Source organism: Myotis brandtii, unplaced genomic scaffold (assembly GCF_000412655.1).
Source record: "Myotis brandtii unplaced genomic scaffold, ASM41265v1 scaffold131, whole genome shotgun sequence".
Classification (NCBI taxonomy): Eukaryota; Metazoa; Chordata; class Mammalia; order Chiroptera; family Vespertilionidae; genus Myotis; species Myotis brandtii.
The window spans coordinates 440922-452153 of NW_005354632.1; the positions used below are offsets into that span (position 1 = coordinate 440922).

General features: G+C 43.3%; 1 protein-coding gene across 1 annotated transcript in view; it reads right to left on the bottom strand.

Annotated features, from left to right (window-relative positions):
* The window catches only part of TTF2 (transcription termination factor, RNA polymerase II), a 35224-nt gene that overhangs the window by 18927 nt on the left and 5065 nt on the right, over window positions 1-11232 (bottom strand). Inside the window, exons 4-9 of the mRNA XM_005859947.2 lie at window positions 7218-7284; window positions 4626-5621; window positions 4205-4319; window positions 3436-3624; window positions 1784-1911; window positions 97-178 (exon numbers count right to left, since the gene is read on the bottom strand). Of these exons, the coding sequence (XP_005860009.1) occupies window positions 97-178; window positions 1784-1911; window positions 3436-3624; window positions 4205-4319; window positions 4626-5621; window positions 7218-7284 (1577 nt within the window). The remainder of the gene's footprint in view (window positions 1-96; window positions 179-1783; window positions 1912-3435; window positions 3625-4204; window positions 4320-4625; window positions 5622-7217; window positions 7285-11232) is intronic.

Genomic DNA, 11232 nt, shown 5'->3' on the forward strand with positions numbered 1-11232 from the left:
CTGTAACAGAGGGCAACAACCCCAGAGGCGTTGAGAGGATCATATGAAATAGTACAACAGTATCTTTGTTGGCTCTTTCCATAATACCAGACTTACCCAGAATTCCTCCTTGTGGCTTCTGACTTTCCCGCCACAGTAACCAGGCTAATGCCTGCTTCTGGTGCAGCAGCAAAGGGACCTGACAAAAGTAATCACCAAAAGTCAAGTTCAAATTCCTCATGAGAGGCTATCCTGGATCCTGCCCACAGCAACGCCACATTCTACTCTTTTATTTTCTCTAAGTGATCCCCCCAATAGTCTAGATGTCATATAACCTTGAAGTCCTTGACTCCACCGTGTCCCCTTGGGTACCCGTACATCCTGGACTGCCCGGGACAGTGTGATTTATGCCTATTGTCCAGCATGTCTATCAAGCACCCCCTCTCTCACCCTCAAGTGAGAGTCCTGGTTTGTCTGCCTAATCAGCCAAAGTCAGTTTCTATTGCTTGCTACCAACGCCTCTGATGGGTCACCCTGCTTACCAGCCATTCTGTTGGCTTTTCCTTATTATCTCTTCAACTAGAGGCCCTATGCACGAAATTCGTGCAAGAGTAGGCCTTCATAGCCCCAGCTGTCTCGGCCCTCGCAGCCCTGACTTCGTCTGGAAGGTCGTCCAAAAGGATGTCCGGATGGACGGTCATTCCACTGTTTGGCTGTTCGGTCGATTTGCATATTACGCTTTTATTATTATAGATTTCACTCTCCTCTCTGTAGCCAACATCCCAGTCTGCATTGTTAACCATAATTTTCAACAGCCCTTTAACTGGCACCCCTCTCTCTAGTCTTTTCTTACTCCTGTTTATCTTGTACTCAGTGACAAAAATAATCTTCATAAAACACCCTTGCTCAAAATTCTACAGTGATTCCATAATATCTCTTGAGCTAGTGTGATCTAAGCCTCTTCACCAAGGCCAGGCTCCACAGCACGGGAGTCTTCCCACTCAGTAACATCACCTGCTGCTCCCGGCTCAGGTCCTGATGTCACCCTGTCACTCTCTGTATCTTCCCTCTAACCACCCCTCCCTCTAACTGGGGTGTCTGGGTTCCATCCTCCCAGCTATCTTTAGGCTGCAGCTTCAAGGCACAAAGTGGGCAGACAACTAGTAATTACTGACCTAGCGTGACTTTTCCTTTATTTTGAATCTCTTTTGCATTTGTAGACAGTCTATAGTGCCTTACAATGCACATTTCATCCTACCTTCAAGTCACTTTCTATTGTCCTGTGTATGTTGTGCAGGCACTGTCACCCTAACTAGTTCTTTAAGAGCAGCAGTTCCTCTGTATCCTGTGGCATCCACCAAAGGTTGTTAAGTAGATCTGCTTCTGCTATGGACGTGGAGAGCTGACCCCTGAACAAAGTGGATCTGAATTGTGCAGGTCCAATTATATGCGGATTTTAAGTATAAGTGGATCCATGCAGTTCAAACAGTATTAGACGTGGAGAGCTGACCCTTGAACAAAGCGGATCTGAATTGTGCAGGTCCAATTATATGCGGATTTAAGTATAAGTGGATCCATGCAGTTCAAACAGTATTGTGCAAGGTCAACTGTATAACTTTATGACTTTAAGGAAAAAAAATGCTTATTTCTCACTGCTAAACAGAAAAGGACAAAATAATGCAAGGGAAGCCACTGAAGCATTATCTGTAGGAAACACATCCGAGCGGCACTCTGCTGAGCCGTCGCACAGTGGTCACCTCTCCATGGGCACGGGGACACCGCCACCAGACACTCCCCGGCTCACCTTCAACCCAGCTGGGTCCTCTGCCACAGCTGTCTCACCAGGACATGACTCCAGTGATCGGTGCAGCTCATCAATGGCTTCACTTGTGATTTTCCACACGGAGTGAAGGCGGTCTTGGTTTGTAGGGCCTGTGTACAGAGGGGTGTTACCTAAAGGTGACATAGCCAGTAGCATGTCCTGGTTATGGCTGCAAAAAGAAATTCGTTATTTGCCAAATGATGGATTTGTATGGACTGAAAATTCTTTTTCTTTATTTTTAATTATAGCTGACATACAATATTGGACTAAAACTCCCTGCCTGCAGATCTCCTAGCCCACAGGCTCCTCTATCTCCGTTCTCTGTGTGTGCGTGTGTGTTGTTGTTTTTAATCACATAATAAAGGACAAAATAATATAAAGTAAAATGAAAAAATAAGATAACCCATCATATTTTTGGTTAGGTTTTTTCCAGCTTTGAAGAGGTGGCAGAGGAAATTGAACACCATCAGTATTTCAGAAAGAAAAGATCCTTGGGGCCGAGTGCAAGGAATTAGCAACAGAAAAGGCCAAGCCAGGCGAGGCTGAGGCAGACAGAGACCGCCCTGTAGTGCACGCCAGAGCCGAATGCCCTGCACCGAGAAATACTTCATGCTGGTAGCCCAGCCTTCTAGACAATTCTAGTGAAGTTAGTTAACAAATGCAGGCACCTCAGCTGACTGCAATTTTAGGGATGAAGTATTCAAATAAGAGCTTTTTAGATCAATAAACATTAACCACTTAGATGTTAAAATGCTTTCAAAAGGAAAACTATTTTAATGGGATTATTTCCAAAACCTTAATAATCTAATTTTCCTCTAGGTGACTCAGTCACCATTATGAGTAGGGATGATGCTGTAACACAGTAACGTTTTCAAAACATTCCTGTACTCCCCTGACTACTCTGCTACTTTAACAAGTACGCCTTCTCTGTGCCCTTCTAGACAGACCATAGCTTCCTCAGGCAGAGTATAGAGCCCCTTGTGAACTATGCTCTTCAGCTTTCTCCCGTCTCCCTTTTCTCCCCGTCTGCTTCCTTCTCCCCGCTTCCCTTTTCCTCTAGCAGTTCTCACTGGGGGGAAACTGGTCACTGCCAGCCAACCTGAGCTCCTGGCTCGTGATCAACACACCAACCGATCCTATTATATATCCGAGGCTCTCCCTGAGATCTTCATTCTGCAGTTACTTCTAAATTCATCATTTTCTGGAAAGTTCAGGATGAAAATGTTGAGCTACACAGGGTGTTACTGCTCTTGATGGGTCTATTGCTATCAGTTTTTAGTCATGTCATTCCTCTGCTCTGCTTAACAGACACAGAGGGAAGACAAATGTATCTGCTGGTCTACCTACTCCACCAAGCTGTGAGTTCAAGTTTCCATTCACATTTACTACTGATTCCTACGTGCCGGCCCCTGGCTGACTGATCAAGGTCAGTGAACCAGGCAGACACAGTGTCTGCCCTCACAGAGATATAAACACACTGTGCAGAGCTCAGCTGAGCATCACAATCTTTCTCACACAGGCAACTAACAACTCAGGAATGGCTTCGCCTTCATGTGCGCAGAAAGACATCTACCAGGCAGAATTTTACCTCCTAGGGGTAGCTATTCACAACAGGGCCAGGCCCTTGATCTTACCTCCATAGCGCTGACTAGACTGTCCAGCAGCTGCCTGGCTGGCAGCCTTCAGTCCCAGAGAACCCAGAGGCTGGAGAGCTTGACCCTGCAGCTGTAGGGGTCTGGGTGGCACCAAGTGGGGAGGGGCAGTGGTAGTTTTGGCGAAGCTACTCTGTTGTGGTACTTGAGTGCTACTCTTCTCATCTGCGCCTGTTCAAAAAACAAGGGAAGAACAGATTAAAGTTCAGAAAAGTAAAGAAATTATATGTGAGGAGAGGGCAAGAGAGAGTGGGATGAGCACCACTGCAATAAGCTAGGGAAAGCTTCCTAGAGTGTGTGCATAAAACTATGGGAAAGAGAGGTGAGTCCACAGGAAATAGGAGGAAGCTTTTATAAATTACACTTGTGATTTAGAAGGAAGCTCAGAAGCAGATAATGAAATGGAAAGGTGAATGAGTCAACATTCTTTATCAAGATGGCTTCTCGTGCCTGGCCAGTGTTGCTCAGTGGCTGAGCACTGACCTGTGAACCAGGAGGTCACAGTTTGATTCTCAGTCAGGGCACAAGCCTGAGCTGAGGTTCAATTCCCAGTTGGGGTGTGTGTGTGTGTGTGCAGGAGGCAATCAATGATTCTTTCTCATCATTGATGGTGCTATCTCTTTCTCCCTCTCCCTTCCTCTCTGAAATCAATAAATATATATCTATATATATTTCTTAAAAGATGGCTTCTCGAATGTCTCTTGTAAAGAAAGTTCATGCAAACCTGAGTTCTGGGGCACAACCCATTTACCTTGCTCTGGGGAGAGGGCAAGAGCACTGAGTGTTTCCTCCAACTCCTGAATTTGCTTGAGCAACTTCTGACCTTTGTCTGGAAGAACCTGAATGTTCACTGACGCCAGTGTGCTCTGAAAAACAGGTCCCATAAAATGGATCGCTCCTCTCCAGTTGTTAAAGACAGCTTCAGATTAAAATACCTAAAATGCTAAAACTCTGAAAGTATGATCTTTTAACTATACATGTGAAAACCAAAACTTTTTTTAAGCCCAGCTGATTTACCAATCCTGAAAATATAAACATAGGAAAAGGCAGAAGTAAACACCCACCTATAGACCTTTGCTCACATTAACATCTTTAACTCGTTGGTGGAGTCCCTCTCTGCCCAGAGTAAGCAAAGTCCTAACCTTCAAAAGGAAGCACAAGGCAGTAGTTACCTTCTTTTGTTTCAGTTGTGTTGTGAGGTGCGCACGTTGGGATGCTGGGTCTGAAGGTTCTACCTTCCTGGAAACACCGGAGGCAGGGGAAATTTTCCTTTGCACAGTTTGACCAGGGAATGGAAGGTTCTCCTTCTTTTGTGAGTCCGAAGTCGTGTCTAAGAATGAGGGAATCCTTGGCTGAGAGCAAACGAAAATAACATCATCTTCCTCACCACTGCTGGTATCTGCCTCTCTCCTCTCTCCCAGGGACGGCCCTGCAGCCTGTGGCGCAGGCTGGGTGGCCGGGCCCTTTGGAGCAGGCGCAGGATGGGCCTCTGCCTGCGCCTGGAAAGGCCCCTGGAGCAGCCCCTTCTGGGTGGTCTGCGTGCTGGGGTCGTCCTCGGCCTTTGTTTCTCTAGCCTCCCGAATCTTGGGCTGCTCCTTGCTGGGGTGTCCTGCTTCCAGGGGCTTGCTTATTGGGTTTGGGCTGCGAACAGTTTGAGGCAAAGGCCTGGTCTTCCTTTCTCTCAGAGATTCTGATTCTTTTTGGACATAATGACTCTCACCATTCAGGTTCTCCTGAGGAGCCGCAGATGGTTTTCTCAGCTCATTACCATGGCACTGCTTGGATTTCATCTCAGGAAGGTTTCTTTTGTGCGTCCCTTCAATTCCCTTTGCTTCACACCGAAGCTCTGCTTTCTCCCCTCGTGGCTTCTCTTGACCTGCAGATTTTTCCTTTACCACCCGGCCAGATGAGAGATCTTTCTCCACCCAACAGTTAGATTTAGGCTTCTGTTCCTTCTTTTGATCCAAGAGTGGGTCTTCCTTTTCCCTTTGCTTTTTATCAGCCATCTTTTCCACATCTTCACCTTTGATGAGCTGTTTCCACAGAGACGGTTCTTGATTCTTGTCAAGTACCTTGAACGGGTTTCTCTGCTGGATGGAAGGATAATGAGATGGCTCAGATGCATGTTGAGACTTGCTGGTTACAGAATGCTCTTTGGAATTAGGATCCTACAGGAAAAAGAACATGATCCTATATAATAAAAGGCTAATATGCAAATCGACCGAACAGAGGAATGACCGGTCGCTATGACGTGCACTGACCACCAGGGGGCAGACGCTCAACACAGGAGCTGTCCCCTGGTGGTCAGTGTGCTCCCACAGGGGGAGCGCTGCTGAGCCAGAGCTGGGCTGACGGCTGGTGAGCACAGCGGTGGTTGCGGGAGCCTCTCCCGCCTCCGCGCTAAGGATGTCCAACTGCCAGCTTAGGCCCGCTCTGTAGCAGGCCTAAGCCATCAGTGGACATCCCCCGAGGGCTCCTGGACTGCGAGAGGGCACAGGCCAAGCTAAGGGACCCCCTCGAGTGCATCAATTTCATGCACCAGGCCTCTAGTCTAATATAAGATATTAATGCAAACTTCATTTCTAGAATGCCTTTTTTCCCCAGAAGAAATGGAAACAGTAAAAGCACTATAATATTTCTGAACATTCCTGGGACTATCCCTGCCTCTAGAAAAGACTCCTGTCAAACTCATGAAGTATTTGTTTCTTAACAGCACTTTCAATGCTTGGCTCCTTCTCTGTCCATGATCACTGCTTTCCAGGCCTCCAGGAAATGTGCTAACTAAATCAAAGAGCTTTTCTAATAGCAACAGCCACATGAATTCTTTTCATGAAAAACTATTTGCTCAAGATGAACTTTTCCCCAAACCAAATCAAGGTCCTATGCTTACTTGATTTGGAAGATCTCACTGTGGAGTCTAGAATCATAAGTTCAAGCTATCCCTCCATCAAAACAAGTCTCCTCACCTCCCTAGGTCTAGTTCAGTGATGGCGAACCTTTTGAGCTCGGCGTGTCAGCATTTAATAAAGAAAAATCAACCAAAAAAATAAGTTCGCGTGTCACCTCTGACACGCGTGTCATAGGTTCGCCATCACTGGTATAGTTTCTTACCTACTGGATATCTGTGGGATCTCTCCTAGTTCTCGTGTTCTAAGAGCTTATGAATTATAATCAGCTTATACCAATATCAAGGAGATATCAGTCTATAAAAAGATGCTGAAGTTAGTCAAGTAAATCTAAATCAGTGATGGTGAACCTATGACACGCGTGTCAGAGGTGACACGCGAACTCATTTTTTTGGTTGATTTTTCTTTGTTAAATGGCATTTAAATATATAAAATAAATATCAAAAATGTAAGTCTTTGTTTTACTATGGTTGCAAATATCAAAAAATTTCTATATGTGACACGGCACCAGAGTTAAGTTAGGGTTTTTCAAAATGCTGACACGCCGAGCTCAAAAGGTTCGCCATCACTGATCTAAATCTTCCCCTAAGTAGGAGAATATTGACTACATTTAAGACCTCCGAAAATATTTAGGTAAGTAAAATAGAAGACAGTTAATTAATTCTTTACTATAACCAAATAGTCCTTTGAATTAAAAGTCACAACAGGGTCTATCTTCCTTAAAGAAAAGAACTGCCTTTCAGAGACAGTATGATGAAGACCGACCAGTTTCTGTTGTACTTCAAAGTTTTTTCAGGTGATGCCACAGATTAAACAGTATGAACAGAGCAGGTCTGAAAACAGGTGAATAACTCCTACCTGCCATGGGATATATCCACACCATTGCTTCTTCTCAGCCTTACTTCTAGTGCATCGGAATAACAATCTAATGTAGTATAAAACACAAATAATCAAGGATGTGAAAATCCATTAAAACACATGTGAAAGCAAATACTGATTCCACTATAAGAAGAATGTAATGTCTGTAGCATATTAATTATTTTCCAGGACACAGGTTATAAACAACAAGGATGAAGAAACCAGCTAGAGGAGGACGGACCTCCTCAAGTCAGTCTCTTTCATCAGAAAGCAAATCCTCCCTTCTTCCTAAAGGCTGGCTGTCCAACCCAGCATCACACTGTCAGGCAGACTGGGAGGATTCGAATCTCAGCCCTACCACGTAACTAGCTCTGAAAATGAAGACACCGTATTTGGCCCCTGTGGCAGTTTACTTTCCTATAAAATGGTAAAAAGTAATAATAATCTATAATAATAAAAGCATAATATGCAAATCAACCGAACAGCTGTCTGGACGTCCTTACGGACAACCTTCCAGATAAAGCTGGGGCTGCAGCCTCAGGATCGAGGCAGCCACCACGGCTGTGAAGACCTACTCTTGCACGAATTTCGCGCATCGCGCATCGGGCCTCTAATAAATAAGTACCTACCTCATTTGGTCACTGTGAAGATAACAGAGTCAGATCAAAGTTTGACCCATATTAAGAACTTAATAACTGCAGTCATTACTCCACTCCTGCAGCCACAGGGGCTTATTCCTATATCCAGACCTCTGCTTACAGCATGGAACACTCCCTTGTCCTTATCTCTACCCAAATTTTAAGTCATTCAAGGCCAAGTTCAAGTCTGAATTCCTCCACTTTCTAAGTAATCTTGATTAGCAATAATCCCTTACTGTAGGTCTTAAAGTCACAGAAGCACCTGGCATTTGAACACATCCAATTTGGCATTCTAACGTGTGCAGATAGGACTGCTCAATGACCTTCCTATGTCTAGTTCTTACCCAGTTTTGTCATAGGGCACTTAGGAATATGGGTTCACTGCTTTTACATTAAAACCCAAGTTAAACAAAAATGGAAATGTAAAAAATGAAACTATAAATATCCTAAGGAAAAAAAACCACAGATGAATATCTTTGTAATCCTGAAGTGAAGGCTTTTCTTGGCATGACTACTAGTATAAGAACCTACAGTTGAGAGACAAAGAATTCAGAATTTCGGCTACATAAGTTTTAAACTTCCATATAGTAAAAATACTATAAGCAAATTCTAAGACAAAAAGCAAGCTGGGAAAAGTAATTGCTACACATATTACAAAGGGCTGATATCCTTTACATACAAGGATTACTCCTATTGTACAACACAGTGAATGATACTCCATAACACCTACTAGGTACTGGCTTTATTGATGTGGGTTCTTTAAGGGTTGTTGGGGCCTGAGGTCCTTCTGGCCCATGCCCTAATGCCCCTTTGTCAGCAGTCTAGGTAATCTTCATTGGCCAGATAATCTGCATGCCAATTTTACCCAAAAAGTAACCACTCAAGGAATTTTCTAGACATACCAAGATTCAAGTGTTAATAAATTAAAAATATTTTGAGCATCCTACTAAAACCAGTTTCTTAAAGAACTAACTTGTATTATTATTTATAGGCAAAAGAGTATTATTATTTCCACCCATTTTGATCCCATATCCTTGAGAATAAAAAGTAAAAGGGCTGGGGGCAGGGAAAGAAAAAAAGAGAACATGAACTCAGGAGCTCAGTGACAATGTCCCACATTTGTAAATCAAGGTGTGCCGCTTTTATGTGGTAAACACTCGTGTCAAGGCAAGAGTTCTTCCCACGGGTTCTACTGAATGACTAGCATAGCTTCCTTCATTGCCCAACAGAGGGCCATGGCTGAAGGACCAGTCAAATACTGGTGAGTGGTACCATCTGGTGTTTAAATTGGAGAACTGCACACAAATGCAGCTGCACTCCAAGGTGTATAGAAGGGGCATTACTTGGCTGTACCTGTCTCCTGTTCAGGTTAAGCTTTACTCATAATGGTATTAATTTGGGGAAATAAAGTACCTAAGTTCTTGAAAAGAAAAGCCAGTTTGGGGGAAGGAGGGGCTGTATTCCCTGAGGTCATTCTCAAGAGTATACTATAGGAGTTCTGGCTAAAGGTATTATTGTTTGCAAAGGACATCATCATCCATGGGCTTGTCTACTTCTGTTTATATTTCCTGCCTGCACCACACAGCTAGATGCATGTTTTTTGTTGTGGTTGTATGCTGCAGAACTTTATTTTCTTCATCCTAAAACAACCTTTTTAAAGCTCTAGTAAATACCTCCTAGTAATAGTGCTCTGGATTTGGGCTAAAAGAATTACATTTAGCATACTTTTTTTTTCTTTCTATTTTAAAACAATGATCACCTCTCAGCTTCACCTACCTAGTATGAAGAATATTAATGATAAGTTCTCAAAATTCTGTTTAGCCTAAACCTCTCTTCAAAGCTGCACACTCACTCTTTTAGCTGGTTTCACATTACACAAGACATGATTAATTCAAAACTCTCCACGTGATCACATCCCAACCCTTTCTTCCTGTCTTGCTTAATGGTATACTCATCACCCATAAACCCCAACTCAGCAACCATTTATTGAGCACTGACAATAATCTGAACACCAGACTAAATGCATCTCACATAGTCCCACTGTGTCCTCACAACCCAGGAAAGTCGCCCAGGGCTGCTACCATGATCACTATTCCTGATGAGAAAGAAGGGAAGAAGCATGCTTCAATGCCCTACCGGAAAGTTCGTCTTATCAATTCTCTTTCAGCAAGTTTCCTGCAATCTAAGTGTATCCAATTCCACTGCCACTGCCTCAATCCAAGCCCATTTTTCTCTCTAGGTTTGAATACCAGCAATGTAACTTATAACCATGGGAACGTGGATTCCATTCTAACCTCTCTACATTTCTCCTTATCTGTCTGTAAAACAGGGGTATTGAAACTTATCGCAGCAGAATCTACGACAATAAGAGATAATGAATATGCTATGTAGCAATTATTTCAGTTGTCCCCTTGCCTCCACTATCTTCACTTTCTAATCTATCCTCCATAGTTCGTTCTTCTTTAATGCAAATTGGATAAGAAATTCTTCAGTGGTTTCCTATCACCTAGAACAGTGTTTCTGCAGATAGAGGCCCCAGTAGTTTGCAAATGGTTTCATGTACTAGAAGCATACCAGCCCCACTATATCAGAGAAAACAATCGAAACGTGAAATTTTTAAAAATTCCATGTAAAACCACATCAAAAACCATAAACATTGAGGACTAAAATTAGCAAAAAGGGTACACAACTCCATAATGAAAACTATTCAACAATACTAAGAAGAAATTTTAAAGTCATAAATAAATAGGCCATGCTCATGGATTGGAAGATCAATATTATTGTCAGTTCTCCCGCAAATGATCCATATAGATTCAGTGCAATCCCAACAGTGCTTCCTGAGGAAATTTTAAAAGTTGATTCTATATTGTATATGGAAATGCAAAGGACCCAGAATAGCCAGTCTTGAAAAATAAAGTTGGAAGACACACACTATCTTACCTGATTGTGTAAGGATAGACTAAGGCAGCATTGGAACAAATTAGTAAGTCCAGAAATAGCCCACAAATGGTCAACTAATTTTTAAAAAAAATATTTTAAAATATATTTTTATTGATTTCAGAGAGGAAGGGAGAGGGAGAAAGAGATAGAAACATCAATGATGAGAGAGAATCATTGATTGGCTGCCTCGTGCACACCCCCTCCTGGGGATCAAGCCCACAACTGAGCATGTGCCCCTGACCGGACCCGGGACCCTTCAATCCACAGGCCGATGCTCTATCCACTGAGCCAAACCAGCTAGGGCTCAACTGATTTTTTTTTTTAATATATATTTTATTGATTGTTCAGAGAGGAAGGGAGAGGGATAGAGAGTTAGAAACATCGATGAGAGAGAAACATCGATCAGCTGCCTCCTGCACACCCCCCACCGGGGATGT